Raw genomic sequence first — 27968 nt, 5'->3', positions numbered from 1 at the left:
GCATACCTACGCGTGACTCAGTTTCCTGGTTCATCTGCGGTCGCTCGTCCGCGACTGATTCAGGCATGAGTGCTCGTCTGGGGCGTTTCTCTCCCTCTTTAAGAAGAGCTCACCTGAACGAGAAACGAGTTATTTCACACGGATCGAGCAGAGCGGAATGTCAGGATCAGTAGTGCGGAGGAGTGCAGCATTGAGGGCCCTTGCGTTCGGGGCCCTGATAGTACTGGTTTCTGGAGGACCCAGACCCGAACACAGGAGCGAGCAGCATCAGAGAGAACAGGCGGAATGGACACAGAGACTTCAGTATCCAGCGGGAAACGATGCTCAGCGCGTTCAGTTTCCAGACTTTCACGACACACAGCGCGTTCAGTTCCCTTCAATTGACGATCCACAGGTAAGGAGAAATATTTTATGTATTTGTGTGAATTGCTATTAGTTGAAATTTGGTGATGGATGAATGACGTTTTTGTGTATAATTTCATTCAGCTTTTATAACTGATTTATTTATGAGAAGATGTAGGCGTTACTTACAAGCAGAATCAAATTTCACTCAGAAATTGCTAGTAAATTTCATACACTATTACAAAGAAATGGCAAGTAAGACACTGAGTTGAACTCATTTTTAAGTAGAAAGACTGAAATTGTATTTACTTGTAATGTTACTTCAATAGGCTAATCTTTGTTTTAACTTCGAATAATGTTTTACAGAGAACACTTATTTTTGACAATTCGTAAGAGTATTAAAACTTTTAACTACTTTATTTAGACTTCTATATAGACACTCGTTTTCATTTTAAATGAACTAAAATGAAAATAATAATAAAAAATATTTAAAATATTAATAAATACAACAGTATCTCAATTATAGAAAAACAACACTGTTTTGGACATGTCCAAATACATTATTCATTCAGTTCAGTATTAGTTTTTTTTCCCTCTCACTTTTGTTTTGTGTATTGTTTTACCATTAATCAAAAGCTTTGAAAGAAGATTTCAAAGATTTTTTTTTTTTTGCTTGATTTGTGTGGTTCTGCCTGATTACAGATCTTTCATTTAGACCTCTTGAGTATCCAAGTCGTGATTCATATGTTATTTTTTAAAATCAGATATGCTTATTAAATAGTGCTAAATTATTACAGATTATTACAGATCAAGTACCGATAACTGATATTCTGAACCGATATATATGTCTGGCGTAAAAATGAAAATGAATGTCAAAATGAAGAATACCAAGGCCCCTGACAAAAGCTTTCTTTAAATGCTTTTAATTTTTTTTAAATCTGCAAATTGGTTTTGAAAGTGACCGATACTGAAACCATAAAAATGCTAGTGATAATATCGGCTCTGAACATTTATAGCCAGTGACATTCATTTCAGCATAAATTGTACGGTCAGTAACTGAATACCAGTTTTTACCAGTAATCCAAAGCTATTTAATTAATTAATTTGTTTATTTAAACACTTCCTGTTGTCTCTTATCAGAGATGTCCTGCTGGTCACTATCTGGACAGAAGTGGTCCGACTGCTCGTTGTGTTCGCTGCTCCTGTAACGGCTTCTCTAACGAGTGTGAGGAAAACACCGGCCGATGTCTGGTAATAAAGTGCTCTGTTTTCACTATTGCACCGTTGATTTCTTGCTGTGTTGCTGTTCAATTCAGTAACACAATTGCTCTGTTGAACAGAACTGCCGTGATAATACAGCAGGTGATCACTGCGAGCGCTGTAAAGAGGGATATTACTTAAACGCAGCTCAGAGATGCAGCGTGTGTCCATGTCCTCTCAGCAACAACGCCAACAAGTAAGTCCCACATCTGTGATGAAAAAGCACTGACAGTTTTGAGATACTGAGACAATCCACAATGCACTTTTATGTGTTATTTTATTGTACTTTATCTATTTGCATCTGGAAATTTAAATTACAGCCACAGAAATATATAGCAGCAAAACACTGATAATAATATAAAATGATTCTTAAGCAGGAAGTCAGCTTATTATAATGATTCCTGAAGGATCATGTGACACTGAAGACTGGAGTAATGATGCTAAAAAGTCAGCTTTGATCACGGGAATAAATTACATTTGAACAGACATTCACATAGAAAACTATTATTTTAATTTGCAATAATATTTCACAATTTTACTTTATTTTTGATTTTACTGAGGAGTTTGATCATGTATCATTCTCCTTAATTTCGGCAGCATTTTATTCCTAATAATTGGTGAAAATGTTTATTATTTATTTGTTTGTTTGTTTTTCTGGCATTCTGGAAATGTATGCAAAAGAGTGCATATTTAATAGGATAATGCCTAATTTCCATATTTAAACATAACAGTTCAGAAAACTTTTAATACACACACAAACATTTGCAATTCTTAATGTAATCAGCTGAGGAAGTATATATATTAACTAAGTGGATATTGTTCCTCCTATTTATTTAAATTTACCCAATGAAATAATAGATTTATGTTGTTAACTAATGATGTGGCTTCTCTTTCTGCAGTTTTGCATTTGGATGCACTGAAACCGATGGCAGACTTCTGTGTCTGTGTAAAGACGGTTACACAGGTGAAAGATGCGAGCGGTGAGTCATTCAGTTTCCTAAATTTCCCAAAATTGATCTTTCCATCAAATATCCCTGTGTGCTTCACATACTCAGTGCAGAATTTATGTAAAAGCTCAAACTTTCTTATGTAATCTATGACTTCACATCCCTGCTCAAAAGATAAGCTCAGACCAGCGTGCATCTCTGTGCTTGTCCAGGCTAGTTTATGCGGATCAGGTACTGGTCAACCAGCATGGATCTTCTTACTGAAGATGTATATTCAGGTTTTAAGTGAACGCTGACCAAATGATCCACAAAGAGGTCTTTTTTTTTTTACTCAAAAACTGAGGTGCATAAGCTCAGATCAATGAGGCTTATGATCAGTCAGCTCCAAAAGAAAACACAAAACCTGTGCTGATTGAAAGGAAACAAGTTGACAAATCCAAAATTTGGTGATAGGATAGCAAAACGAGAGATTTCTAAGTGATTTTTAAAAGTCTGGTCATTTCTGACTGGAAACACTACATCTGTTTGATCTTACTGTTCATGTACAGTAGAGGTGAATCTGAACATGTTTCCTCAGATGTGCTCCGGGATATTACGGCGATCCTCTGGTCTACGGTGGATACTGTCGTCCATGCAACTGCCCTGGAAACCTGTGTGACTCCAAGACCGGAGGTATGTGTGCATTTATTTGTGTATTATGTGCATTTTGATTTTCATGGGCGTCTGTCACATTTTAACTCTAAATGATAACAAAAAATTAGCACCATTACCTTTTTTTTTCCTTAAGCATATCCTTCCCTCTCTGTACACAAACCATTTCTCACCATACCATTTCTTTACCATACTATTCTACCATACCATGGTCTATTCTATTGAATACATTGTAAACTGTAACTGATTACTGTGATCATAACTGAATTTTCAGCATCATTACTCCAGTCTTCAGTGTCACATGATCCTTCAGAAATCATTCTAACATGCTTGCAACTGAGGGTTGAAATAATAATTTCAGTGAACTCTGTAAATATCGTAATTCACAATTTGTTTTATTCTTCCATACAGTGTGTAGGAATTCTCTGGAGCTCCAAGACACAAATACAGAAGAGCAGTGTGAAGGTAAAGGATTTTACTGACAACACACACATCACGCCGTGCCATTATTTCCAGTCTTTCCTTTTGCTATCTCGTCCTGTGTTATTTTGTAACAGTGTGTGTTATTTTTCAGAGTGTGATGATAACTGTGCACAGACATTACTGGCTGATCTGGAGAAGCTTGACATTGAGCTCAGAAGAATTAAAGATGAAGTCGATTTCAACTCCCTCAGACCTTCATCAAAAGAACACCTGAGGAAGCTTGAAGAAACCATTACTGCCACAACGGTATTCCTTCATCTCCTTTTGTAGTGTCCCCGATTTTTCCCTTCTTATTCCTCAATATTCTTGAGAAAGTTTTTTTTCTCCTACAGAGGGCAGATATAATATATATGATAATATATATATACACATAATGTTGTAATTTAACATTGTAATATGCATGCAATTGAGGATTGAAATAATGGTACAATGGTAAATCAAAAGTTATAACTGCACATAGAACAAGTGTGATCATGTTAGGGTCTAACACATACACAGCTGAAATAAGTGGGTGGTTTAAAATATCACAGTGTTTATCATTTACCAAAATCCACATCTGCTCAATCATCAACATAATGCACCATCAGATTAAAATGCACTGCGGGCTGTGGTTGGATGGAGTCTGGAACATTTTGTGGGCAATTTGGTGATTCAGCAAAATTTCCAGACATGACTGAACATTCACAGTACTTGAAAGGGTGTTTCAACCACTGAGACCAAATCATAATTTTATGAGTAGGTTTAGTCAGCAGGTCTAGAGATAAGATTACTTTGATAAAATAAATGTAGAAGTGTACCATTATTTGCAAATTACAAACTTTGTTGGTGTTTTTTAAGAGTACAGATTTGCATCAGCCCATTTGAAATGCTTTGTCCGTGTGCTTTCACAGCAAACAGGCTGTAAACCCCATTATTTTCCTGTCTTTTACACAATGGCGTGATTGACTACACCTTACAAAACCATATAATACCTTTCCCAAACTCAATAAGCATCAACAGAACAAATGTCTTTTCAAACTTTTCATGATGCAATGACAATAACATCCCAGATTATACTCTGCAAAAAAGCATCCTGAAAAACTGCGATCCAGTTTTTGTTAATGCTGACATCCAACATACATGAATACTGAACAACAAATCTAATTTAGCTCATGTTTTGTTTTCTTTCAGAATCTGGTGAACACGTACAACTTCACCATCGACAATCAGGTGCCTAAAGTTAACCAGCTAGAGCGAGATGTTATTAATCTGTCTGAAGATATGGACAATCTGAAAGAACAGGTACTGGAATACTTGACTTCTGATACAACAACATATGCAGATTTCATGTAGAATATGTTTATTAGCTAGTGAGAAATTCCATAAATCAAAACATACCTATATGTGCTGTGGATCAAATAATTCATGCATCTGTTGTATGTCCAGGCCAGGAAGCAATCTGAGGATTCGCAGAAAGCTCTTGCTAATGCTGAAAGCAGCCACCAAAGAGCAAAAGATCTGGACACTGAGACACAGAACCTCCTCAGAAAAATACAAGGTAAAATCATATAGATTGTTGTTGTTTTTTTCTTCTTCTTAATAATAATGCATTACCTGTAATTCTGTGTATGCAGTGCTATAAATGAGGACAGGCATGTTTTGTAGAGGTTTCTTTTAATTTGACAGCAGTTTAGTAAACAAACCTTCTCAGAAAAGGCAGTACAGTATAAAGCCGTCACTAGGGCGGCACCCTTTCAAAAAGTACTAATATGTATGTTTAGGGTACTAATTTGTTCCTTTTAGGTGTAAATAAGGTACAATTACATGAGTTACTTGTCAAATGGGGTTAGCAGCACTGCTTTTGTGTGCTGTGTTGATAAATGGCCGCAGGTGTGCTGTTTTCTGACTGTTGAGCATCAGCTGCATCAGTAATGACTGTATTGTAGCAGACCTGTGCTGACAGATCCAGTGTGCTGCAAACAATCCCATAATGCACTCGAGCTGAATGTCTCCAGCCACTGCTCCTAAGGGCTTGTTTTTTTTTTTTGTCCCTCATAATCATTTTGACATTAAAAAAAATAAAAATAATACATATTTTTTTACATGTATGTATGTATGTATTTATTTATTTTAAAGAGAGATATAGTTGTTTAAAAAATGCGACATTTTGTATTTAGTTATTTTGGCCCAGTATGTATGGAGTACCATTAGTGTCAAAAAAACTTTTTGTAAATTTTTCTATTAAGTTATGTTAGTGGATTAAAAAAAAAAGGTTGTAATTGTACATGTAATGAATAAATTATTATATATTATTTATCATTATTTATATTATACATTATTTATTATTATATATTTTCTCCATATGTCTCACACTTTTGCACCTGAATTTTGTTGATAAATATAAAAATGAACTAATGCAGCATGAAAAACTGGTCAGTGTTTTGGATCTGAAAGTGAAAGTTTAAAAATAATTTATTTTGCATGAAAACATTTTAGAATAACATTTATCTTGTTTTAATGTTGTTGTTTTTTTGTTTTTTTTAGAAATAAATATGTAGGTTTTGGCTATTTAAGAGTGTTAAAAATTCAAGGGAATTTAATCAAATTCCATTTTTTTCAAATTGGGTTAATCAAAGTAATCCTCAGATTACAGTGATATATTCAGATAAGATTTCTTATCTATATATATTATGTGTAATTTGACAATTCTCAATTAGCAATTTGCAAAATGCAGTAATAACATGTTAATAACATGGTAGAATGCAAAACTCATTAATAAGCAACTACTCATTACCTTCTCAACTTGTAAAAATGTAAATGTAAATGTGAAAAAAAAAAAATCAGTTTTGAATATTACCATGTTATTACTGCATTTATGTTTTTTTTTTTTTCTTTAATTTTGAAAACTATTAGGTAATGACTGTTTTACACAATAACGATTCTTTGGGTACCAATGAACCTGTAATGCAAAAATTGTATACAGATGTTGAACGCATTATGAGGGTTAAACACCTACATATATACTCTACATATAGAGTTGGCTAATAATGTTCTTTTTTGCTTGAACATTTAGGATTTTTAATCAAAATTTTAGAATTTAAATGTATCAATCTGAAAAAATGATCTTCTAAATGTACAATAATGATTAAGGAGTGAAATATGTACTGTATTTATGATATATGTACATGATTTGTTCTTTAGAGCTCCTGAAGCAGCTGATGGACTCAAACAGCAGTGGATCAGCTCTGCCCAACTCCGACTTAGCCAAACTCCTGGAGCAGTCACAGAACATGGTGATGGAGATGCAAAAGCGAAGCTTCACCACGCCGAAAGAAGCAGCTAAGAAAGAGCAAGCTGAAGCAAACAAATGTACATTTACTATTGATTTAGACCATGCATGTCTAAGCTGCTTATGCTAACAGTCATTACTGACAGTTGCTGTATTAATACTTGATGGTTTTCATTGCAGTTCTAGAGAATGTTAAAAAGATCATAAATCAGTGCGACGAGAATGAGGCGGCGTCCAAACGTGTTGATGGTCTACTGAGCAACTATGCGGCCAAAATGAAAGAGTTAGAGGATTTGCTGAAACAGGCTGAAAATATGGTGAAGAAAGCCGACAATCAGAATGACATCAACGCTGAAGGCCTTAAAGATATTCTGGTAAGAATAAGGAAACTTACAATCCTCAGAACACAAAAACACATGCTGTCATGAGAGAATATATATATATATATATATATTTTATTCCCTTTTTTTCAGAAACGAGTGAAAGATCTGGAGCATGAGAGGGACCTTGTCCAGAGTCAGATTGTTCTTGCAGTCGATCAGTTGAAAGAAACTGAGGACATGCTGAAAATGCTCGATGACAGCAAAACGGTAAACTTTCTGAAACACATAGATGGTGCTAGAAACTAGGAGGTTTGCTGGTTAATTTATAATCACACCTCTGGGTTTGGGTGGATGACAATTTTTTTTTTCCAGGTCAAAAAGAAAAATAAGAAACAATATTTAGCACATATGCAAACAAGTTATTTATTATTTATTTATTTGATCAATCATTGTGCATTTCCCACATAATGCCACAATAAAAAAAATACTGTGCTAAAACAATTTTCATATACACTTTTATCATCTATAATTTTAATTATATAGAATTATTTATTCATTATTTTAATTATATATAGAATGTAATGTATCTATATATTTATCTAAAATATATTCATATATATTTATATATTGTTATTATAAACAATTATAATAATATTATAAAAAATATTATTAATTAGATTTTACTTTTATATTCTCTGCTTTCTTGTTAATTTTAGTTAGTGTGAGTAATTTTGTGTTTTTGTCATGTTTATTGTTTTTTTTATATGTCTGTATAATTTTTATTAATTTTTATCACTATTTTAGTTTTACTAGATTTACTATATATATATATATATATATATATATATATATATATATATTTAACATTTACTTTATTTCTAATGAAAAATTAATTTTGGAGAGAAATATGACCCAGGCATTTCCTCGTGGGACAATTCTAAAATTAAAATTTGAGCAAACTTAATTTTTATGCATGCAATATTCATATTTAATGCTATTTTGTCATTTATGCATTAATTCGATGGTAACTGACTGTGCAGAAACACTTACAGATCAGTAACTTAACTTTAAATGCAATAATATTTTATCATTTATGCTTTAACTGGCTTATCTAACTGACTAGAACCAATTTCAGATCAGTTTTATAGTCAGTTATCATTTTAGTGATTTCACTGTTCACAAATCCTCTAATGTTCCCACAGGAATATGAACAGCTTGCGGCGCAGCTCAACGGAGCAAAGACTAAACTCAAGGATAAAGTCCGTACCATCTCACAAGCGGCAGCCAAAGAGAAAATAGTCAAACAGGCAGAAGAACATGCAGAAAACATGCAGAAACTGGCCAAACAGCTACAAGAGTAAGTCAACACACCTATGTGAGATCACCTGTGTGTCACGAGGCGCCTCTCGTTTTCCCACATCACTTTCAATTGATTTTCAGCTCATAAAAATGCCAGTTCCATGTGTTCTACCTTCAGTTTCTTTAACATATTTTTCCCCCAGAGGGAAGAGAATATGCTGATATATTGTTGGTATATGTAATATAAGTGCTGTTTTTGTCCTGGACAGTGCTGTACAGAATGTGAGTGGGCGCTCTGGTGTGCAAACCGCTCTCTCTGGGATAGAGGCGTACAAAAACATCACAGACGCTGTCAACGCTGCAGAGGAGGCGGCGAAGAAGGCCAAAGAGGCGGCAGACAAAGCGCTCAATGTAGGAGATCCCACCAAACGTTCATGAATGTTAAAGTTAGGATATATGCGGCGACTGCGAAAATGTCTGAATGTCAATGCATTTGATAACAAAATACCAAACCAAGCATTTATTTTAAAGAAATAAAGCACATGCACACTTTTTAATTCAAACATGTCACAAAAAAGAAGTTTAAAATGATAAAACAAAAGATATTGTGTTGCAAAATGACTAAAAACTACTTTCTGAACTTGCTAAATGTGTGAACATACTGTAGTTAATGGGATAAATTACTCTGATAAAATAACTTAAATTACTTCATATTGATATTTTGTCATTGTTAACCTCCAATTTTTCACATTAAATGTTTCTGGAAAAAAAAAAAAATAGTATTAATGTTTGGTACCGCACCCAAACAACATTTTACTAAAAGCTCATATTTCGAAATATCAACCTCAAATTTGGATCACAACTTGTTTAGATTTATGGTTTTGATTTTGATGCTGTTTCAGAGTAAATCATGTTTTAGAAAATGTTTTTCAAATAAGATTTGAAAATAGTTTATTTATTATTATTATTATTATTAATAATTATTATTATTTTATTATTTTTTAAAATACAGATTAACTTAAATTTCCATTACTTTTTTATACTTCAGCAATAATGTGTCCAGTGTAATTCAAGATTTAAGACAGTTTGATTTAGAAATGTAATTTATATATGCTTAAAAAGTTATTAACAGGTAATAAATGGATCATAACTACTGTATAAATTTGAGTACAATAAAATCCACTCAAAATATAAAGTATTAAATAAAAAACATACTAAATGATTGAATGAAATAAAAAAAATAATATTTAAAAAAATAAAATAATATAAAATGTGTCATAAGTGTTTTAAGCACTTTTTTGGGCCAGTGTTTGATGGCTAACGTACATCTGATTCTTTATCATTGTGTTGTGTATAGTGTTGATTCTTTATTATTATTTTTTTTCAGGATGTCAGTGAAGGAGACTTAATCAACAGGGCCAAAAATCTGAAAAATGATAGCAATAACCTACTTAAAGATGCCAAAAATGCAGTTAAAGATCTTAAAGGTTTGTGTGAATTTAATAAAACCCTAACTCTGTGAAGAACAATCTACAAACTAGATTTGATTTCAAATAATCAATCAGTTGTTACTTGAACGCTGTTATTCTGTCTTTATTAGGAGCAACTAAAGACCTCAATAATCAGAAGGAACGCCTGCAAACTGCTGAGGAGAAAAAGAAAGCACTGGAAAAGGAGTTGCTCGCTATTCAGGAGGGTTTAAAAGGAATTCAGAGAGGTGAGAAAAGAGTACTGCTTGATATATGACTCTATAGACAAAACAAGCCCATTCCATACGTAAGACAGTACGGTTTACTCGGTTTACAAAGGCTGTATGAAAAGACGAGTGCTGGCATGCTTGATTTCTTATGCAGTTTTCTTGCTTAGACCAGCTTAAAGGGATAGTTCACCCAAAAAAATGAACTTTGTCATCATTTACTCACCCTTGTAAAAGTTGTTCCAAACCTGTATGAATGTTCAACTTCTGTCGAACACAAAGAAGATATTTCGAAAATTGTTGGTAATGAAATAGTTGCTGGTAGTCTCTGACTTCCATAGTGCATTTTTCCATAATATGGAGGTCAAAGGGGACGAACTCGAGGGCGAATGATGACCTAATTGTAATTTTTTGGGTGAACTATCCTTTTAAGGCAGGTGAATGAATATGCCTGAAACTATATTTTCATTCTGTCCGATCACAGATGACATTGGTGATATTATCGGCGCGGCTAAGGAAGCGGCAGCGGCAGCCAATCGCTCCACGAGTGACACAGTGGAGCAGCTAAACAACATCAAAGCAGAAGTGAGCAAGATCTCCATTAGTCCTTCTGTCTCTAATATGGACAGTGTTCTCAATAACGTGGAAATGACCGGTAAGTGCTGCACCTGTTGTGTTTAATCATATTCTTCAACAACATCCTCTTTAACTTACGCATCATTTTCTCATTCCGTTTGACAGTCAAAAATCTGAGCGGCTCCATCCCGTCCCTGCTGGATAAAATAGAGGAGATCAATTCTCAGATTAGCGCCGGGAACAACGTGTCTGATAATATTAATCAGATAAAGGAGCTGATCGAGCAAGCGCGAGAGGCTGCTAACAGAGTAAGACTATTCATTTCATATATATTATACTCTATAAATTCAGTCCAGTGAAATAGTACATTGAAATTTGTTGTAACTGATACCATTAAAGCATCATTGCAAGGTCATTGCATTTTTTTTATAGCTTATCAACATAACTTTTAAAACTGCAGGTTGATTTGCTCTACAGATGCGTTAATTCAATCTAAAATAGTTCAAATAGAGTTTAATTTCTCTGACAGACACGGGCTAAGAAAAAAGGTACAAAAGCTGTCATTGGAGTGGTACTTTTCCCGAAAGTACACCTTATTTACTCCTAAAAGGTGTATATTAGTACCTAAATATTACATGTTAGTACCCTTTGAAAGGATACCGCACCAGTGACAGTTTTTGATGGTATGAATTGATGTATTTAGGTTGATTCATAATATTAAGTATTATTTTTGACTTAAAACCAGTTAACTTAGATGCTACCATTTTTAGGTTATCATTTTTTCCAGTGTATATCATTTTCATGACACATAACCAATTTTCTGAAGCAACAGTACAACACACTAAACAGACTTTACATTTATGAGTCGCAGCCTTGTTTTTATTCATGTTTAGTTAAACATGGCATATACCCTGACTACAGCGGAGTTTAGCATGTTGTGTATGAACAAAAATGTTGCATGCAAAAAAAGGTACAAAATCAGACACTTGGACAGTACCTTTTTAAAAGGTACTGATATTTACCATTTGTGACCCTGGACCACAAAACCAGTCATAAGTCACAATATGTAGCCAATACACAACTATTTGAAAATCTGGAATCTGAGGGTGCAAAAAAATCAAAATACTGAGAAAATCACCTTTAAAGTTGTCCAAATGAAGTTCTTAGCAATGCATATTACTAATCCAAAATTAAGTTTTGATATATTTATGGCAGGAAATACCGGTTTTGGGGTCCAGGGTCAAATTTAGGTACTAATATGTACACTTTATTTACTAATACATACCTTTAAGGTACTAATATATGCTCCATTTAGGGGTAAATAAGGTATAGTGGTGTACATTTCAAAAAGGTCTGCCCCAGTGACAGCTTTTGTACCTTTTTTTCTAGGAGTGTAGTTCTCTTATTAATATTTCAAATCTCTTTCAGATTGTTGTGCCCATGAAGTTCACCGGTAAAGGGCATGTAGAGCTTCGTCCGCCTCAAGACATAGACGACCTGCGGGCGTACACCACTCTCTCCCTGTCCCTCCAGAGACCCGAGAAACCCCTCGGTCGAGGCGATGAGAGCAGACGGCGCCGGCGTCAGACATATGAAGACAATCTGTTCGTCATGTACCTTGGAAAGAAAGACGTGAGTGTGATTGTACTGTGCGTCAGCTGTGTGAGGAACAGCATTCAGATCTGTTCAAACTACAGTCATTTTAGCCTGAGACTCATGAATGCGTTTGTTGAATGTTCTCGCAGGCATCCGGAGACTACATCGGCATGGCTCTTCGCAATAACATCCTGCACGTCATTTATAAGCTCAATGGAAAGGAGTACGATATGCAAGCATCCAGCATCACTGAGTCCTCATCTGACGTGGCTTTCTTCGACAAAATCGACCTTTACAGGTATAATAACATGCATGATTTAATACTGTAAAGCTGCTTTGACGCAATCTGTATTGTTAAAGCGCTATATAAATAAAGGTGACTTGACTTGATTTAGGCAGAAACAATTTGGTTTAAATCCCATTTGTTTCTGGAAACTATATGTTATTACTGTCAGTACAAGTGAAAACGACAGTTTTCAGTAATGCATAGTAAGGGTGATGCAGTAAAAGTGCTGCAGTATTATTGGATCCACTTTACTACTACGGTGCATTTGAAGATAAATTACATTATGTAAAACATCTATATCTATAGTATATATAAGGATTTACTTGTGCATTATTCTCTTTCCAAACAATTTCCAATGTGCAATGTGTTGAATGCATAATTTCTAAACATTATGCTGAATTTCACCTTTGCATTCATTATATGCAGACAGCTGTGTTTTGTCACAAATACAGTTGCTGCCATTACATATGCTTAAGTTGTTTAAAGGAGTGAAGTTGGATGATTTATCCTTTTTGGCACTTTTGTTTGCTTTTGCTCATAAACAAATGTCTCTAGTATAGTTGTAACTGCAGTATACTTTATTCACTATATGCGCCTGTTTTTTCCCCCATATCTAGAATTTATCAAGATGCACAAGTCATTCAAACAAAGCAGTACACGTCAATCAATCCAAAGCCTCCACAGCTGATACAAAACCCGGGTCAACTGACTCACAACCTGCTGGATCTCAGTCCAGAGAAGGTGGTCTTCTATGTCGGAGGATATCCAGATGACTTCAGAGTAAATATGCATTTTTTTCTCTGATAGGATTTTGTGTGATGAACACTGTTGGGGAAAGTTACTTACAAAAGTAATATCACAATATTACAATATTGCATTACTCCATTAAAAAGTAACTAATTGTGTTAATAGTTACTCTTCATTGAAAGTAATCCATTACTTTACTTTTGTCTGGGCTGAGCTTGCTTGTTTATTTTTAATACTAGTAACTTGTGTTACTTGTAATGCCCAACACCGGTGATGAGCTCTTTCATTCTTGGTGCATTTTTAAGTACATATTTGTTGTTAAAAAGAGCATTTCTCCCTTTTTTTAGCCACCGGCCTCTCTCAACTATGGCAAATACAAGGGCTGCATTGAGTTTTCCACCTTCAATGACAAATTCATCAGTCTGTACAACTTTAAGAACGCTGTTAATATTAACTTAGAGACACCTTGCAAGAGGTAAGCTGTCAAAATGTGCCTGGTGAGATGTTGATGTATTAATAAGTAATAACATATTCACAGTTAACCAATAATCAGAATAGTATTTAGTAATAGACTGTACATTGCGACAAGTGTCCGTTCTTTCATGTTTCTCTTTCCATTTGCTCAGACAAATCCCACTAACGATCTCAGAGTCAGACTACTACGAAGGCACCGGTTACGCCAAAGTCCTGCTTGAAAAATTCCCCAACTTTCTGCAGATCAGTCAGAAAATGGAAACCAGAACTAAGGATGCTCTTTTGCTGTATTTTGGAGACGAGAATGACGTAAGAATTTGTTCATACCTACTGAAATCTTTTCCAATGTGTCTTTTATACAAATAAAAGTATTTATTTTTTGAGATTTTCATTCTTGTTTTCTTCATACCCTATCAGGACTTTTTCTACAGCGTCTCTCTTGAGAACGGTTACGTTGTTCTGCGTGGCCAAAACAAAGATAATATTTTAGAGCCAGTCAGAAGTCAGGATGTGGCAAGCCTTTCTCCGGTAAGGAAGCGCAAAGTTGGCTTTTTTTTTCTTTAAGATGTTGTACAGCAGTGACAATTAAATTGCAATTTGTCTTTTGTATTTCAGGAAACCGATGTGAAAGTTTGGATTATTGCAGGAAGAGAGTTTAAAGTCCGAGTAGGGAACACAGAGGTCAAAAGGACGGACGTCATTCCACAAGCGTTCAAGTACTACTACATCGGCGGATTACCCAAAAATTTGCGTGAGAGGTCTGTCTCGACATTTTCTGTTTAGTACTTTAAGCTTCTGTGTTTTTATAGGCGGAGCGCATTTAAGACTTGGAAGTAAACTTATTTGAAAACGTAACTCAAATGACCTGTTATATGTCAAAAATATCAAAGGAAAATTTGATTTCTCAGTTCATGACTCCCTTAAGCTGTCGTTATAAGTAAATGTGATAAATGTGAACCTTTTCAGAACAATCACATGATGGTTTACTAGTTCTGAATTATTTTATTACAGATACAACATCACTAGCCCAGCTCTGAAAGGCTGTGTGAAAATCGGTACAGCCGCCGGCTCCACCCCGAGCATTGAAGAGAAAGTGGGCGTCGGCAGAGGCTGCACTAATGAGCTCCTGGTAATCAACTTGTTAGTCATATTTACATAGCAATACGCTAGCTTGGTTTCATCAATATTCACCCCGATGCAACACAGAAAGGTGGCACTTAACTGTCACACTCTTTTCCAGATGGTCAGGAAGGCTGAATTCAGCCTCGGCAGTTCATTGGAGAAACTCCATGAAGACTTCAGCTTAGACGTTGTCAGTCTGTCACTGGGCTTCAAGAGTACAAAACCAGACGGCATCCTGCTGCAGAACAGCAAAAATGTGCGTATCTCTTTCACAGCAACATACACTATATGGTCAAATGTGTGTGTGTTCTCATTAATGGGTTTGGCTGTTCAAGTAATTTCTAAGGAAAACTCTTAATGAGCTTGAGAGCTTTTTGTGTGGAAAAACAAAAATGTTTAGAAGAAAAAAAAATTATATATAAATTAGACTCAGTATGTAAATTATCTGGTTGGCTGTTCCATACACATTTGCATTTAGCCTACATGTAGCTACTGTAAGATTGGAAATGTATTTTGTTGCCTCTGAAATACATATTGAGTTTAAAACTAAGTATATGTTTTATTTCAATTATGTATTTCATTGAGTTTCAGTATTTACAAAATATATTTTGGCCAGAAAAATAGCATACGTATATGAAAAAATATTTATTTTTTGCTATAAGGGTATCTTGTGCTTCAGTGGAAGCATGAAAATTTGACCCTTTGTGCAAAGTACACATGCAACACAAATTAGCTAATTGTACATTTTATTATTGATTTAGGAATTGTAGTGAAATAGTGACTTTTTACTGAAGTAAAAAAGTAAAAGATTTAAAATGCATTTATTGTACACTAAGTATAGTTCAAGTCTGTTAACATATTTAATAACATATCGCTCGAGACTTACTGATGCAAAAATTGCAATTAAACTTGATTTGGAGTACTACTTGTGCACAATGCACATTTCTTTATATTAAGCCTAAAATATGTTTTAATGCCACTACTGATGAGGATTATGTGATTTTTAAATAATATCGGTCTTTAAATACAAAATATTTAAAGTGTACCTAAAGTATACTTGCAATAGTTCCACTTTAGCACAAACAAATATACTTAAGTATATCTTTAGCTGGACTTCAGCACTACTTCCACACAATTAAAGTGTTAATTTTTTTTTTTTTTTTTAATTAGTTGTTCCAGTTTAGCAGACTTTAAATATACCAGTTTAGTATAATAATTTTTAGTAAGTACATAATATGCAAATGCATTTGTAGTATACTTTAAATGCATTTAGTTTTCACTAGGGTAAATGTTAAATTTTCTTCTAACTTTAATTTTATAGTTGTAAGGCTTTCTGTTTAATATCAGTTTTAAATAAAACAATCCTATATTTCAGTGTGACTTTTATATCACACAGCACATCTCATTGTGTATTTATCATTGACACTGTGATTTCTCTGTGGCAGAATAAAAACATTGAGCTTTCTATGGAGAACGGATACGTGCTCCTGAAATTCCAGGGCAGCGTCTGGAAGTCTACTAAGCAGTATCAGGATGGTGAATGGCATTATCTCACTGTTTCTGGACAGGACCAAGAGTAAGATTCATTTGCCTGGAAAAACAGTTCAACAATCTCTTGAAATGACTGTAATACATTTTTGACTAACTACTTAATGTGACTTGACAAAGTCACATTTGACAAAGTAGTGTATGATTACCACAATAACATCTGAATTATTCTTTACTCCTTTTAGTGAAAAAATAACTGAAAACAAGATGTAGCTAATGGTGGCTCTATAAATTAAATAAATGAAGTGTGCAATCAATGCTCCATATATTTATAAAAGCAGCCACATGTAATCCCAGCATTTAAATGCTAAATAAGCTTTCCTAATTTTTTATTATTAATATCCACCTTTGTTTTAGCATTGAACTTCGAATCGATGAAGAAGATGTTGGCCAGCAAGAGACGGGATCTTCATCTGGACTGTATTCATCCAGCGTAACCCTGGGCAAAGACACATTCAAGGGCTGCATATCCAACCTTTACCTGAAGAGGTCATTATTAACTTGCTTAATTCCCTCATAAACCTATATTTACACTGTCTCTGGGTTTATACCAGTGTAAGTGTGTGTTATGTGTCAGCTCACGTGTGTTTGTGTTTTTGCAGAAGTGATTCTCTATACAGAGCGGAGGATCTGAGCGGATACTCTGCCACAGGAAACGTGCTGTTGAACACATGCAGCGCCACACGCAATATGTAGTTATCAGCAGGTTAGTTTATCATCATGATTAAAACAACATTGCAATATTTTGATTTAACAGCAAACTCAGTATCTGTTCTGTGTTCTTCGTTTCCAGAGACAAGGAGTAGCTGACGTAGACATTTCACATGGAGATGTTTGGAAGAAATGCTGTTATATTACAACATAACCATCTCACTTTAACCAACTGCTACATTTCATTATTTCAGTTTGCATAATTAAAGATATTTTCATGGCACATCTGTGGTAGTTTTCATGTCAAGGCCCAGTTTTTGATACGGAAATTGTATTTTAAAAGAATCAGATAACAATTGTGCGCTACTGGAAACCTTTGCTGTGTTACTGTGCTCATGTAAGTTGGCATCAGAATATTTTCCTGTACTTTTCCACCACATGTTAGATTATGCATTGTGTTTAACAGCATTTCATGGTGATGAAATACAATGAAATGGAATAAAATTTATCAAATAAAACTCTTTTGCATTGCTCTGGCTTGATAGCTAGAATTTTATGTGGACAAAATTAAAGACAGTTTTTACACTTTTTGCATAGTTTGATAAAACTAGATCTATAAATTACATGAAGTCTTATTAATGACATTATATAGAATTATAATCTTATTTTGGCTGCTGCTACACTGACCAAAATTATAAACGCAACACTTTTTTTGCCCCCATTTTTCATGAGCTGAACTCAAAGATCTAAGACTTTTTCTAGTACACAAAAGGCCTATTTCTCTCAAATATTGTTCACAAATCTGTCTAAATCTGTGTTAGTGAGCACTTCTCCTTTGCCGGGATAATCTATCCACCTCACAGGTGGCATGATTATAGCACAGGTGTGCCTTAGGCTGGCCACAATAAAAGGCCACTCTAAAATGTGCACTTTTACTGTATTGGGGGGGTCCGAAAACCAGTCAGTATCTGGTGTGACCACCATTTGCCTCACGCAGTGCAACACATCTCCTTCACATAGAGTTGATCAGATCGTTGATTGTGGCCCGTGGAATATTGATCCACTCCTCTTCAAAGGCTGTGCAAAGTTGCTGGATATTGGCAGGAACTGGAGCACGCTGTCGAGTATCCCAAACATGACATGTCCGGTGAGTATGCTGGCCATGCAAGAACTGGGATGTTTTCAGCTTCCAGGAATTGTGTACGGATCCTTGCAACATGGGGCCGTGCATTATCATGCTGCAACATGAAGTGATGGTCGTGGATAAATGGTACAACAGTGGGCCCCAGAATCTCATCACGGTATCTCTGTGCATTTAAAATGCCATCAATAAAATGCACCTGTGTTCGTTGTCCATAACATACACCTGCCCATACCATAACCCCACCCCCACCATGGGCCACTCGATCCACAGCATTGACATCAGCAAACCGCTCACCCACACGACGCCATACACGCTGTCTGTCATCTGTCATCGTTTGTGCAGAAATTCTTTGGTTATGCAAACCGATTGTTGCAACAGCTGTCTGGGTGGCTGGTCTCAGACAATCTTGGAGGTGAAGATGCTGGATGTGGAGGTCGTGGGCTGGTGTGGTTACATGTGGTCTGCGTTTGTGAGGCCGGTTGGATGTGTTGCCAAATTCTCTGAAATGCCTTTGGAGACGCCTTATGGTAGAGAAATGAACATTCAATTCACGGGCAACAGCTCTGGTGGACATTCCTGCAGTCAGCATGACAATTGTACGCTCCCGTAAAACTTGTGACATCTGTGGCATTGTGCTGTGTGATAAAACTGCACATTTTAAAATGGCCTTTAATTGTAGCCAGCCTAAAGCACACCTGTGCAATAATCATGCTGTCTAATCAGCGTCTTGATATGCCACACCTGTGAGGTTGATGGATTCGACAAAGGAGAAGTGCTCACTAATTAGGCAGATTTGTGAACAATATTTGAGAGAAACAGGCCTTTTGTGTACATAGAAAAAGTCTTAGATCTTTGAGTTCAGCTCATGAAAAATGGGGGCAAAAACAAAAGTGTTGCATTTATAATTTTGGTCAGTGTAGTTAAAGTGCCCCAGGTGGAAAAAAAAAAGTGCACTACAATTTATTTTACTGCACTTAGTACACTTTCTATAATGCACTTTTGCTTTTGTGCACTCATTTTGTACTTAATATACTAAAATAAATATTCTTTCGTACTTCTTAAGATAATCTTAAGAACATCTAAAGTATACTATTTTATTTTGGGACACCATGAATTTGAACTAAAATGTGCTTTAGTAGCACTTTGTTCCACATTACAAATATAGCACTTCAAGTACTTTATGGTAAAAGTATAGTTACTGTTAAATTGTGAATTTTGGTACACATCTAAACACATTACACCTATTGTGTAGTCACTTCATTAAGCTGTTTCCATCATTAATAAATTAACTACTTGAATATTAGAAATAATACATTTGATTAAAATGACTGTAAATGTAATTCATGTAAATGCACCCATAAATTGAAAGGATAATTACCCTAATAGATACAACAATGCAGCAGAGCTATGGTATGTAATGTACAAACAAACAAAACAGTATCTCTTCCATCAAATATACTTTATTTATTTATTTATTTATTTATTTATTTATTTATTTGTGACATACAACAAAAATCCTTTCACACACCACACAAGTCCAAACGGACCTTAAGTAATACATTTCAGTTTAATTTTCATAAAAATCCAAGTAGAACTTATAGTAGCTATATATAAAAACCCACTAAAATTTTATGTAAAGTGATTGTAGCACACTTTTAAGCAATGCAATTATAAAACACTTCTGTTGTACTTTATCTGACTACACTTTAAAATCAATTTAAGGGTTAGTGCTAACTAGTGTATTTATATTAAGTGCACTTAAGCACACTTTTAGGAAATACACTAATAAAAGTTCTCTGTATATTTTTGCCATAGTAGGGCCTACACCTTATTTCAATGTACTAAAAGAACAATTTAATTATCAGTGATATTTAATATACTTTTGCAATTGCAGCGAAGTACTACTGAAGTAGAAATATACTTGTAATTCATGTATTTATAGTGTATATATATTACAGTTTTATTTAGCACAAAAAATAAGTTTCAACCATTTAAACTTAAGTTTAAACTGAACATCGGAATAGACAAGAAAGGTAATTTAAGTGACTAAGTTTTCAGATGGCTGGTCTGAGTATTTCAGAAACTGCTGATCATAATATACTTTTTTTTCAAACGGATGAGAAAAATATAGTGCCTTCATGCATTCTTTCATCCGTTGAACGTTTTGCTGTGTCCTCGTTGCATTTACAGGCTTTAGCCAGCAGATGTCCTCCGTAGAATCGAGCACATCGAAGCAGGAAATCACTGCTTGCTTTGATTCTAAAGACAAAACTGGAGAAGTTTCGAGACGTTTAAAGCTGTAGGTGGCGGTAATGCGCTGTTGCTGTTCAATCTGACAGACAACACTAGAAGAAGCTGCATGAACACTGTAAACAGCAGATATGTGTCTGTGGAGCTCCATCCGACACCCCAGTAGCTCAAACTCATCTTTAGTCGTTTTGTTTTCCAAACTAGAACAATGGACTTCTTGGAGGAAAGCAAACCTATAGGTAAGTCTGTTGCAGTCTTCCTCGTGGTATTGTATTGCAATTTATAAACGATGTAGTAGCGTTTTAAAGTGAGTAGCATTTGTGTAGGATTTTATTTATAATTTCTGGAATATCTGACCATCTTTAATAAGAAGATTCCCTGCTGAATGTAGTCAATTAACTGAGACTGTAAATAATACGTCATTACTGTAAAACTGTCTCGTTTCAAGAAAACGTTCTGGATGTGAAAAGATGCCTAATCTTGATTCATTTTGAATTACTTGATTTATATTTCTGACAGAGTCTTGTAAGGAAAAATAAAAGTCATGTAAGATTTGGTTGTCATCGTTCTAGATTATGCTTCATACTTATACTTAATAGTAAGTACACAATAATGATTGTTTCTATAAGATTATGTAATTATATTAGTTATAGTAAGATGCAATCATGTACACTTATGTTATACCCTGAACTTTGTGTTTTTTTTTTTTTTTTTTTTTTTTTTGTCACATTATGTGTACATCTTTATAAATAAATCCACAAGCATTTAATTTTTTTTTTTTGTTTTGTTTTGTTTTTGTTTTTGTTTTAGCTTTCCGTCTACACTCAGACAGCATTTTGTCCTGCAGAAACTTAGCTATTTAATGGAGGTATTCCAAAACTATGTCACTGTACTTGTGTGTACTGTAAAGACACACCCTAAGAAAAAAAAAAAAGTGCTTTTCACTGCGTCCAAAGTGTCAAAAAATCTATCACTACTACTTGTACTATTTTATTTTGGTAAATAAAATAATACATTTTTGTTCAGTAAATATACTATCATTAAAATATGTTTAAAATAAAGCATATATTTTAAAATACAGAAACTAAATCATCATAAAATGTAAATATTCTGAAAGCATTGAAGGAGAAGAAATCTGAAAATCATTAAGAAGACCTTTGTCTCAAGATATAGTCAACAATTTTAGCGATTCTCATTTGCTACTCAAATCTAATCTAATCTAATGCTACTTAAATCTTTAAAACATCAAATATTAGATCAAGTAAGCACAGAATCAACTTTGCACTGCTGCCCGCAATGCATTCACGTCAGGAATCAACCAAATTTGCATGTGTATGTTGAAAAGCGGATGTTTTGGAAAGTGCTATGCCATGTATTTCTGCCATCTAGTGGTTTAGAGGAAAATAACATCAAAGGCGCCTTTAGCCCCGTTGTACCCTAATATATGCCTCCTGTTCACTTTCATACTATGTTCCTTCAGACAACAGAAAATATTCTGAGATGATTTTGTTTAGACCATACATGAAATAGCAATTTTGTGGCAGAAGAACAGTGGACAGCGTGAGAATTTTATTACATCTGGTCTATCTACATTTTACACATCACAGATCACAGTCCAATAAATACTACTCTCTGTGTTTTTCGGTTTCTATTATTTTTGTTTCTTGAATTATTTTTACAATTTTATGCCATTTCAGACCTGATGGAAGTGAAAGAAGAACATGAAGAAATGACTGAAGTGCATGAGATGCATCAGTATCAGGAACATACAACAACTTGCAAAATAGGAACCATCAATTCGTTCTTCTGTCCTCAGTGTGGAAAGAGGTTCACACAGAAAGCTCACCTAAAAGATCACATACGCATTCACATCGGATCGAGGCCTTTCAGGTGCGTTCACTGTGGAAAGGATTTTACACAAAAAACAAACCTCAAGGAGCACATGAGAATTCACACCGGAGAGAAACCCTTCGTGTGCCAGCAATGTGGAAAAAGCTTCACGCAGAAAGGCCAGCTTAAGAATCACATCCGAATTCACACCGGAGAGAAGCCGTACGCGTGCCAACAGTGTGGACGGAGTTTCACGCAAAAAGGCCAGCTGAAAAACCACATCAGAACGCACTCTGGTGAACGGCCTTTCATTTGCCTACAGTGTGGAAAGAGTTTTTTGCACAAAGGGACCCTTAAGGATCACATACGAATCCACACCGGCGAGCGGTTGTTCAAGTGTCCTCAGTGCGGGAAGAGTTTCACACGTAGAGACATTCTGAAAAACCACCTGCGGATTCATTCCGGAGAAAAGCCTTTCATATGCCTTCAGTGCGGGAAGAGTTTCACGAAAGCGGCGTATCTTAGAATGCATCAGAACTCTCATTCTGAAGAACGACCGTTTGACTGCCAACAGTGTGGGAAAAAATTCATTTCTGCATTACAGCTAAAAAGGCACTTAAAAATTCACGCTGATGAAAAGTTGTACCCGTGTTCGTTCTGCGGAAAGTCTTTTTCCATGCTGGAATATTTGAAGAAGCACGAAAAAATACACACCGGTGTGAAAGCTCACGTGTGCTCCGAGTGTGGAAATATGTTTTCTACCATAACCTTCTTGAAAGAGCACCAGAGAACTCATACTGGAGAGAAACCGTACGCGTGTACTCATTGCGGGAGGTGTTTTACTCATTCGAGTACTTTGAAGAGACATGAGAGAATGCATACTGGAGAGAAACCGTATCACTGTGGTTTATGTATGAGGAGTTTCACTGCGTCAAGTACTCTACTCAGACATAGAAACAAATGCTGCCAACAGCTGCTGTCACAGTGAGCAAAAAGCAATCACGCCCCATTCACACGGGGCATCAGCATTACCGCTTCTCATTTACTTTGAATGGAGTGACGTCAAGCGTTGCCGAACTTAATTATGGGTCCATTGCGTCTTGTCACTGGCGTTGCTCGCGACAGATATTAAAGGAGAGGTCCTGTTCCAGAACAACAATTCACTAATAATTTACTCGCCCCCTTGTCATCCAAGATGTTCATGTCTCTCTGTCTTCAGTCATAAAGAAATTATGGTTTTTGAGGAAAACATTTCAGGATTTCTCACCATATAATGGACTTTATTGGTGGCCCAATTTTGAACTTCCAAAATGTAGTTTAAATGCAGCTTCAAAAGGCTCTAAACAATCCCAGCCGAGGAAGAAGAGTCTTATCTAGCGCAACGATCTATCTTTTTTTTCCCAGAAAATATAAAATTTGTATACTTTTTAAGCACAAAAGCTCGTGTAGCACAGACTCTGGGATGCACGTTCATGACGTACTATTGAATCACGTAGAAAGGTCACACGGAACTACAGACCCAGTGTTTACAAAGCGCACATGCAAAGACTGAGAAAGTGCAAGTAAATCAAACGCAAAAAGGTACAACGATTTTGGACGATTCTAACATTGTAGGAGAAAATAAGATGGAGTTTTTCGCCATTCTCTACCTTTTTGAGCCGGAGTGCACAGATGATGAACTTAGACGTGATTTGTAGTAGTGATGGGAAGTTCAGATCATTTTACCGATTCGGACATTCGAGTCTTGTTCAGCAAAATGACGAATCTTTTTTCAAGTCATTTTGTTCATTTTAGCAAAAAATATAATTAAAATGTTACGTGTTACTTCCCTAACACATCTACTGCTTACACAATCCTTGATCACACGACAAACAGAAAACATTAATTCATAGTTTACCTGGGTCTTTAGTCTATGATTAGCTCACCTCACCTCTTATCTGACAAGTTTTTGGGTTTGAGTCGTTCGTTCATCATGTGACAGCCCCATAAGATGAACGAACGACTCAAAAACCTGAAGACTCGAAACAGGTGAACTAATTCCAGTACAGAACATAATAGGATGTTGCGCATACGCGACTGAACGAATCACTCCCCAAGACGATTAGGTCTTCAAGTCAAGTCAAGTCAAGCTTTATTGTCATTCCGCTACATGTGTGGACATACAGTGGAACAAAATGTCGTGTCTCACAGGACCACGGTGCTACATAAATAAACATAAATATGAACATAAATACACTAGACGTAGAAACAATTTTTTTAAACCTATACATGTGACTATACATATACTATAAATAATTGACTATACATACACATAACCTAAGACAGACTATACAAGTAGTTTACATAATAACTTTGCATGATAATGTGCAGAAGAGGTATTTAAAGGTTAAGAAGCAAATAGTGCAAAATGATTTGTGGTGCGTGTCACGTTAAAGATTCGTTCAAAATGAAAGAATCGTTCAAGAACGACCCATCACTAATTTGTAGCATCATGAATGCGCATCCCAAAGCCTGTGCTTCACGATCTCTTCTGCTTAAAAAGTATACTTTTTTTTTGGAAAAAAAATGACTGATCGTTTCACTAGATAAGACCCTTCTTCCTCGGCTGAGATCATTTAGAGTCCTTTGAAGCCGCATTTAAACTACATTTTAAAAGTTAAAAATCGGGGCACCAATGAAGTCCATTATATGGAGAAAAATCCTGAAATGTTTTCCTCAGAAAACATAATTTCTTTACGACTGAAGACAGAAAGACATGAACATCTTGGATGACAAGTGGGTGAGTAAATTATTTATAAATTGTTGATTTGAAAGTGGAGTTCTCCTGGCTGGCGCCAACGCAGGCGTCAGCCAATCAGATCACCATATGCAAATACACTAGTGCAGACGCTAGCCAATCCCATTCGGTGCAGACGCTGGCCAGTCAGCGCGAAGCTTCAGACACGCCCTCCGTGAAGCGTTATTAGGGCTCCTGACTGCAGCTGTATTAATCTGTTCTGTGACTCACTAGATATTGTGCAAACTAGTTTTGACCATGCAGCATGATTTATTCAAACACCCATGCGCAAAACACAAAATTATGATATTCATATGTGAAGTGTTTTAAATTCTTCACAAATGTCTGTTACAAAGTCTCTGACATTAAAAATCCACTACTATGGCAGTTGTATTTATAGTTTTTAGATACGTTTAGGAACACAGATATTATACCATTTTTCGTTTATCCTGCTAATAAAGAGTCACGCATGATTTTACTCACAATTGCAGTTTTCTTCTTTACAAATACATAGCTATTTATACAGAACAGCACTGGTCCAGTCAGCTGTACAGAGCATCTTTTTTGTCAAGTTCTGCCATGATATCAGCATCTCAGAAGAGCTCCTTTCACTGTAAATGAACCAAGCTATTCTCAGACACTGTAGGGTCATTCCGTGTCAACTCAACCAGAGTTCACCGGCTCCAATTTTTGCTTTTGCTAATCTTTTTTTCTAAAGAAAAATAGACATGTATAGTGATGAAAGCCAAAATATTAAATGTCATGGATGATTATTTCCTAAGTAATAATCATTCATGCAGAGGGGGGTCAAAATGGCAATTTTTACCTGAGATTTAGAGCCAAATTACAAATTCAGAAAGCTGGCAACATCATAATGTTATCTTTGCACAGAGATTGGTAGGTCTGTTAGAAAAATCTAAAGTTTCTCCAAAGTTTGCATGGCTGTAACTCAAGAAATATTAATAAGATGTAATATAATAAGATATCTTAATGCCCTTTTAGATATTGGGTCTTAACCAACTTTCCTTTTAGCGTCTTCATTTTTAAGGCCCTGTATGATTTGGTTCCGGAGACATTGGAATTTCAATATGTTTCCAGGAGTAAATTGTTGTTAAATTGTACACATTTTCAGTGGTCAAAAACCAAATGCAGGTTACTTTGCAAAAATTGTTTGTTTTCTTTTAAAGAGGAATGTCTGAAAAAGAAATAATGTTGAAACTAGAGATCTTGTTTCCTTCTGTCAAGACGACTGCATTGAACATACCTGTCATACATATTCATTTTCCAAAGTTTGTGTGACTATAATGCAAGAAATAGTAAAGATATCAAAATATGATTTTAGATTCTAGTTCTTCATAAACTTTTCTTTTGAAATCCTAATCTTCAAGGCCCTACGTCATTCAGTACCAAAGATATGGGGACCTCAATGAGGCCCCATGTCCAGATTGTTGAATATTACCCATTTCCAGTGGTTCAAACCAAATGTTGGTCACCTTGTATACAGTCGATACTTATTTCACTTAAAGACAGATGTCTGAAGAAGAAATAATGTTGAAATTAGAATTGTATCTTGTTTCCCTCTATCAAAACAATTGCATAGAACATACCTGAGTGTCAAAAATGCACTGAAATGATCAAGTTGAGGCACATTACCTTGCTCTCAGTAGTCCATTCATAAGATTCTATATTTTAATCAGTTTCAGTGATATTTGATAGAAGGGATTTTGTTCCTTTTAACAGCTTCTGAAGCTACCAGGAGTTTAAACATGGAGTACTGTAACATATTTGAAACAAATCCCACGCCTCAGGAATAAATGGTTGTTTTAACCACACATTGCATTCACATCAATAAACCAAGATTGACCTCACCTGGAATAATTATTACAATTTTGTTTTCTTTTTCATTGTTATAAAATGTGAAGCATAGTCATATATCAAGTAGTATCTACTGCTGAAGGGCATATTTGGCAGAATCACTGACAGTACCTCAAACATTTAAAGGGTCTCTCACACTTGAAATAATTAACACTGGGTAATTCTAAACCTTAAGTAAAACCTTATTTTTCAGTGCGGAAGGAAGCTGTTTTCTGGTAATGTGTTCATAATCCGCCACAAGAAAATAACGAGAAGAATATCAGAGTGCAGTAAAAGGTAAAACAGTTTGCACTACAAACCAGTGTGTTCATAATTAAGATAATACATTAATATAATATGGTAAGACACACCAGTTTGCAATATCAAGCAGCAAAACAAGCTTTTTGTGCCGCTAAAAATAGCTGGAAGTGGATGAGATGCAAGCCAGACACAAAAAATGTACAAATGGCTGCACCCACTCTTATGGGAAACATAAGGTGGATACAAAGTGACCAACATTTGTTTTTTTTGTTTTTTTAAACCCACTGAAACTGGGTAATAATCAACAATCTGGACATGGAGCCTCGTTGAGATCCTCATATCTCTGGGGCTGAACAATGTAGGGACTTGAAAGATTCCAAAAAGTAAAAAGTTAATTAAGAACTGGAATCTAAAATCAAATGCGATATCTTTAATACGTCTTGAGTTACAGACATGCAAACTTTGGAAAATGAATATTTATGCCACACAAACAAGTATGTTCGATGCAGTCGTCTTGACAGAAGGAAACAAGACACATCTCTAGTTTCAAGATTATTTGTTCTTCAGACATTCCACTTTAAAAG

At 35.3% G+C, this 27968-nt stretch overlaps 3 protein-coding genes across 3 annotated transcripts in view; 2 read left to right on the top strand and 1 right to left on the bottom strand.

Moving 5' to 3' along the window:
* cacna1eb (calcium channel, voltage-dependent, R type, alpha 1E subunit b) overlaps nucleotides 1-27968 on the bottom strand; it is a 411785-nt gene that overhangs the window by 106738 nt on the left and 277079 nt on the right.
* Nucleotides 100-17800, top strand: si:ch211-241e1.3 (laminin subunit alpha-3). Its single transcript, XM_051128125.1, has 31 exons — nucleotides 100-394; nucleotides 1483-1593; nucleotides 1683-1798; nucleotides 2502-2582; nucleotides 3127-3221; nucleotides 3612-3665; nucleotides 3775-3929; nucleotides 4854-4964; nucleotides 5109-5220; nucleotides 6864-7031; nucleotides 7132-7325; nucleotides 7425-7541; nucleotides 8477-8631; nucleotides 8843-8984; nucleotides 9961-10060; nucleotides 10174-10290; nucleotides 10754-10924; nucleotides 11011-11153; nucleotides 12274-12477; nucleotides 12591-12739; nucleotides 13345-13507; nucleotides 13822-13949; nucleotides 14101-14257; nucleotides 14366-14476; nucleotides 14564-14706; nucleotides 14960-15077; nucleotides 15189-15326; nucleotides 16516-16646; nucleotides 16976-17107; nucleotides 17221-17324; nucleotides 17412-17800. The coding sequence occupies exons 1-30, from the start codon at nucleotides 158-160 to the stop codon at nucleotides 17312-17314; spliced, it is 4047 nt and encodes a 1348-aa protein (XP_050984082.1). The 5' UTR covers nucleotides 100-157; the 3' UTR covers nucleotides 17315-17324; nucleotides 17412-17800.
* Nucleotides 20720-23688, top strand: LOC127173441 (gastrula zinc finger protein XlCGF8.2DB). The gene is made up of 2 exons (XM_051123342.1): nucleotides 20720-20902; nucleotides 22361-23688. The coding sequence occupies exons 1-2, from the start codon at nucleotides 20872-20874 to the stop codon at nucleotides 23479-23481; spliced, it is 1152 nt and encodes a 383-aa protein (XP_050979299.1). The 5' UTR covers nucleotides 20720-20871; the 3' UTR covers nucleotides 23482-23688.

This window comes from Labeo rohita, chromosome 2 (genome assembly GCF_022985175.1).
Source record: "Labeo rohita strain BAU-BD-2019 chromosome 2, IGBB_LRoh.1.0, whole genome shotgun sequence".
NCBI lineage: Eukaryota > Metazoa > Chordata > Actinopteri > Cypriniformes > Cyprinidae > Labeo > Labeo rohita.
Note: the sequence above shows the minus strand (reverse complement) of the source record. Positions and strands in the feature narration are given on the sequence as shown.

What these genes read in the sequence shown, in the direction of transcription:
- LOC127173441 (XM_051123342.1), top strand. Translation starts at nt 20,872, where the DNA reads ATGGACTTCTTGGAGGAAAGCAAACCTATAG. An exon ending in GGAGGAAAGCAAACCTATAG is followed by an intron (nt 20,903 to 22,360) that starts GTAAGTCTGTTG and finishes ATGCCATTTCAG; the next exon opens with ACCTGATGGAAGTGAAAGAA.
- si:ch211-241e1.3 (XM_051128125.1), top strand. Translation starts at nt 158, where the DNA reads ATGTCAGGATCAGTAGTGCGGAGGAGTGCAGCATTGAGGGCCCTTGCG. An exon ending in AAGGCCTTAAAGATATTCTG is followed by an intron (nt 7,326 to 7,424) that starts GTAAGAATAAGG and finishes CCTTTTTTTCAG; the next exon opens with AAACGAGTGAAAGATCTGGA. An exon ending in CTGGCCAAACAGCTACAAGA is followed by an intron (nt 8,632 to 8,842) that starts GTAAGTCAACAC and finishes TGTCCTGGACAG; the next exon opens with TGCTGTACAGAATGTGAGTG.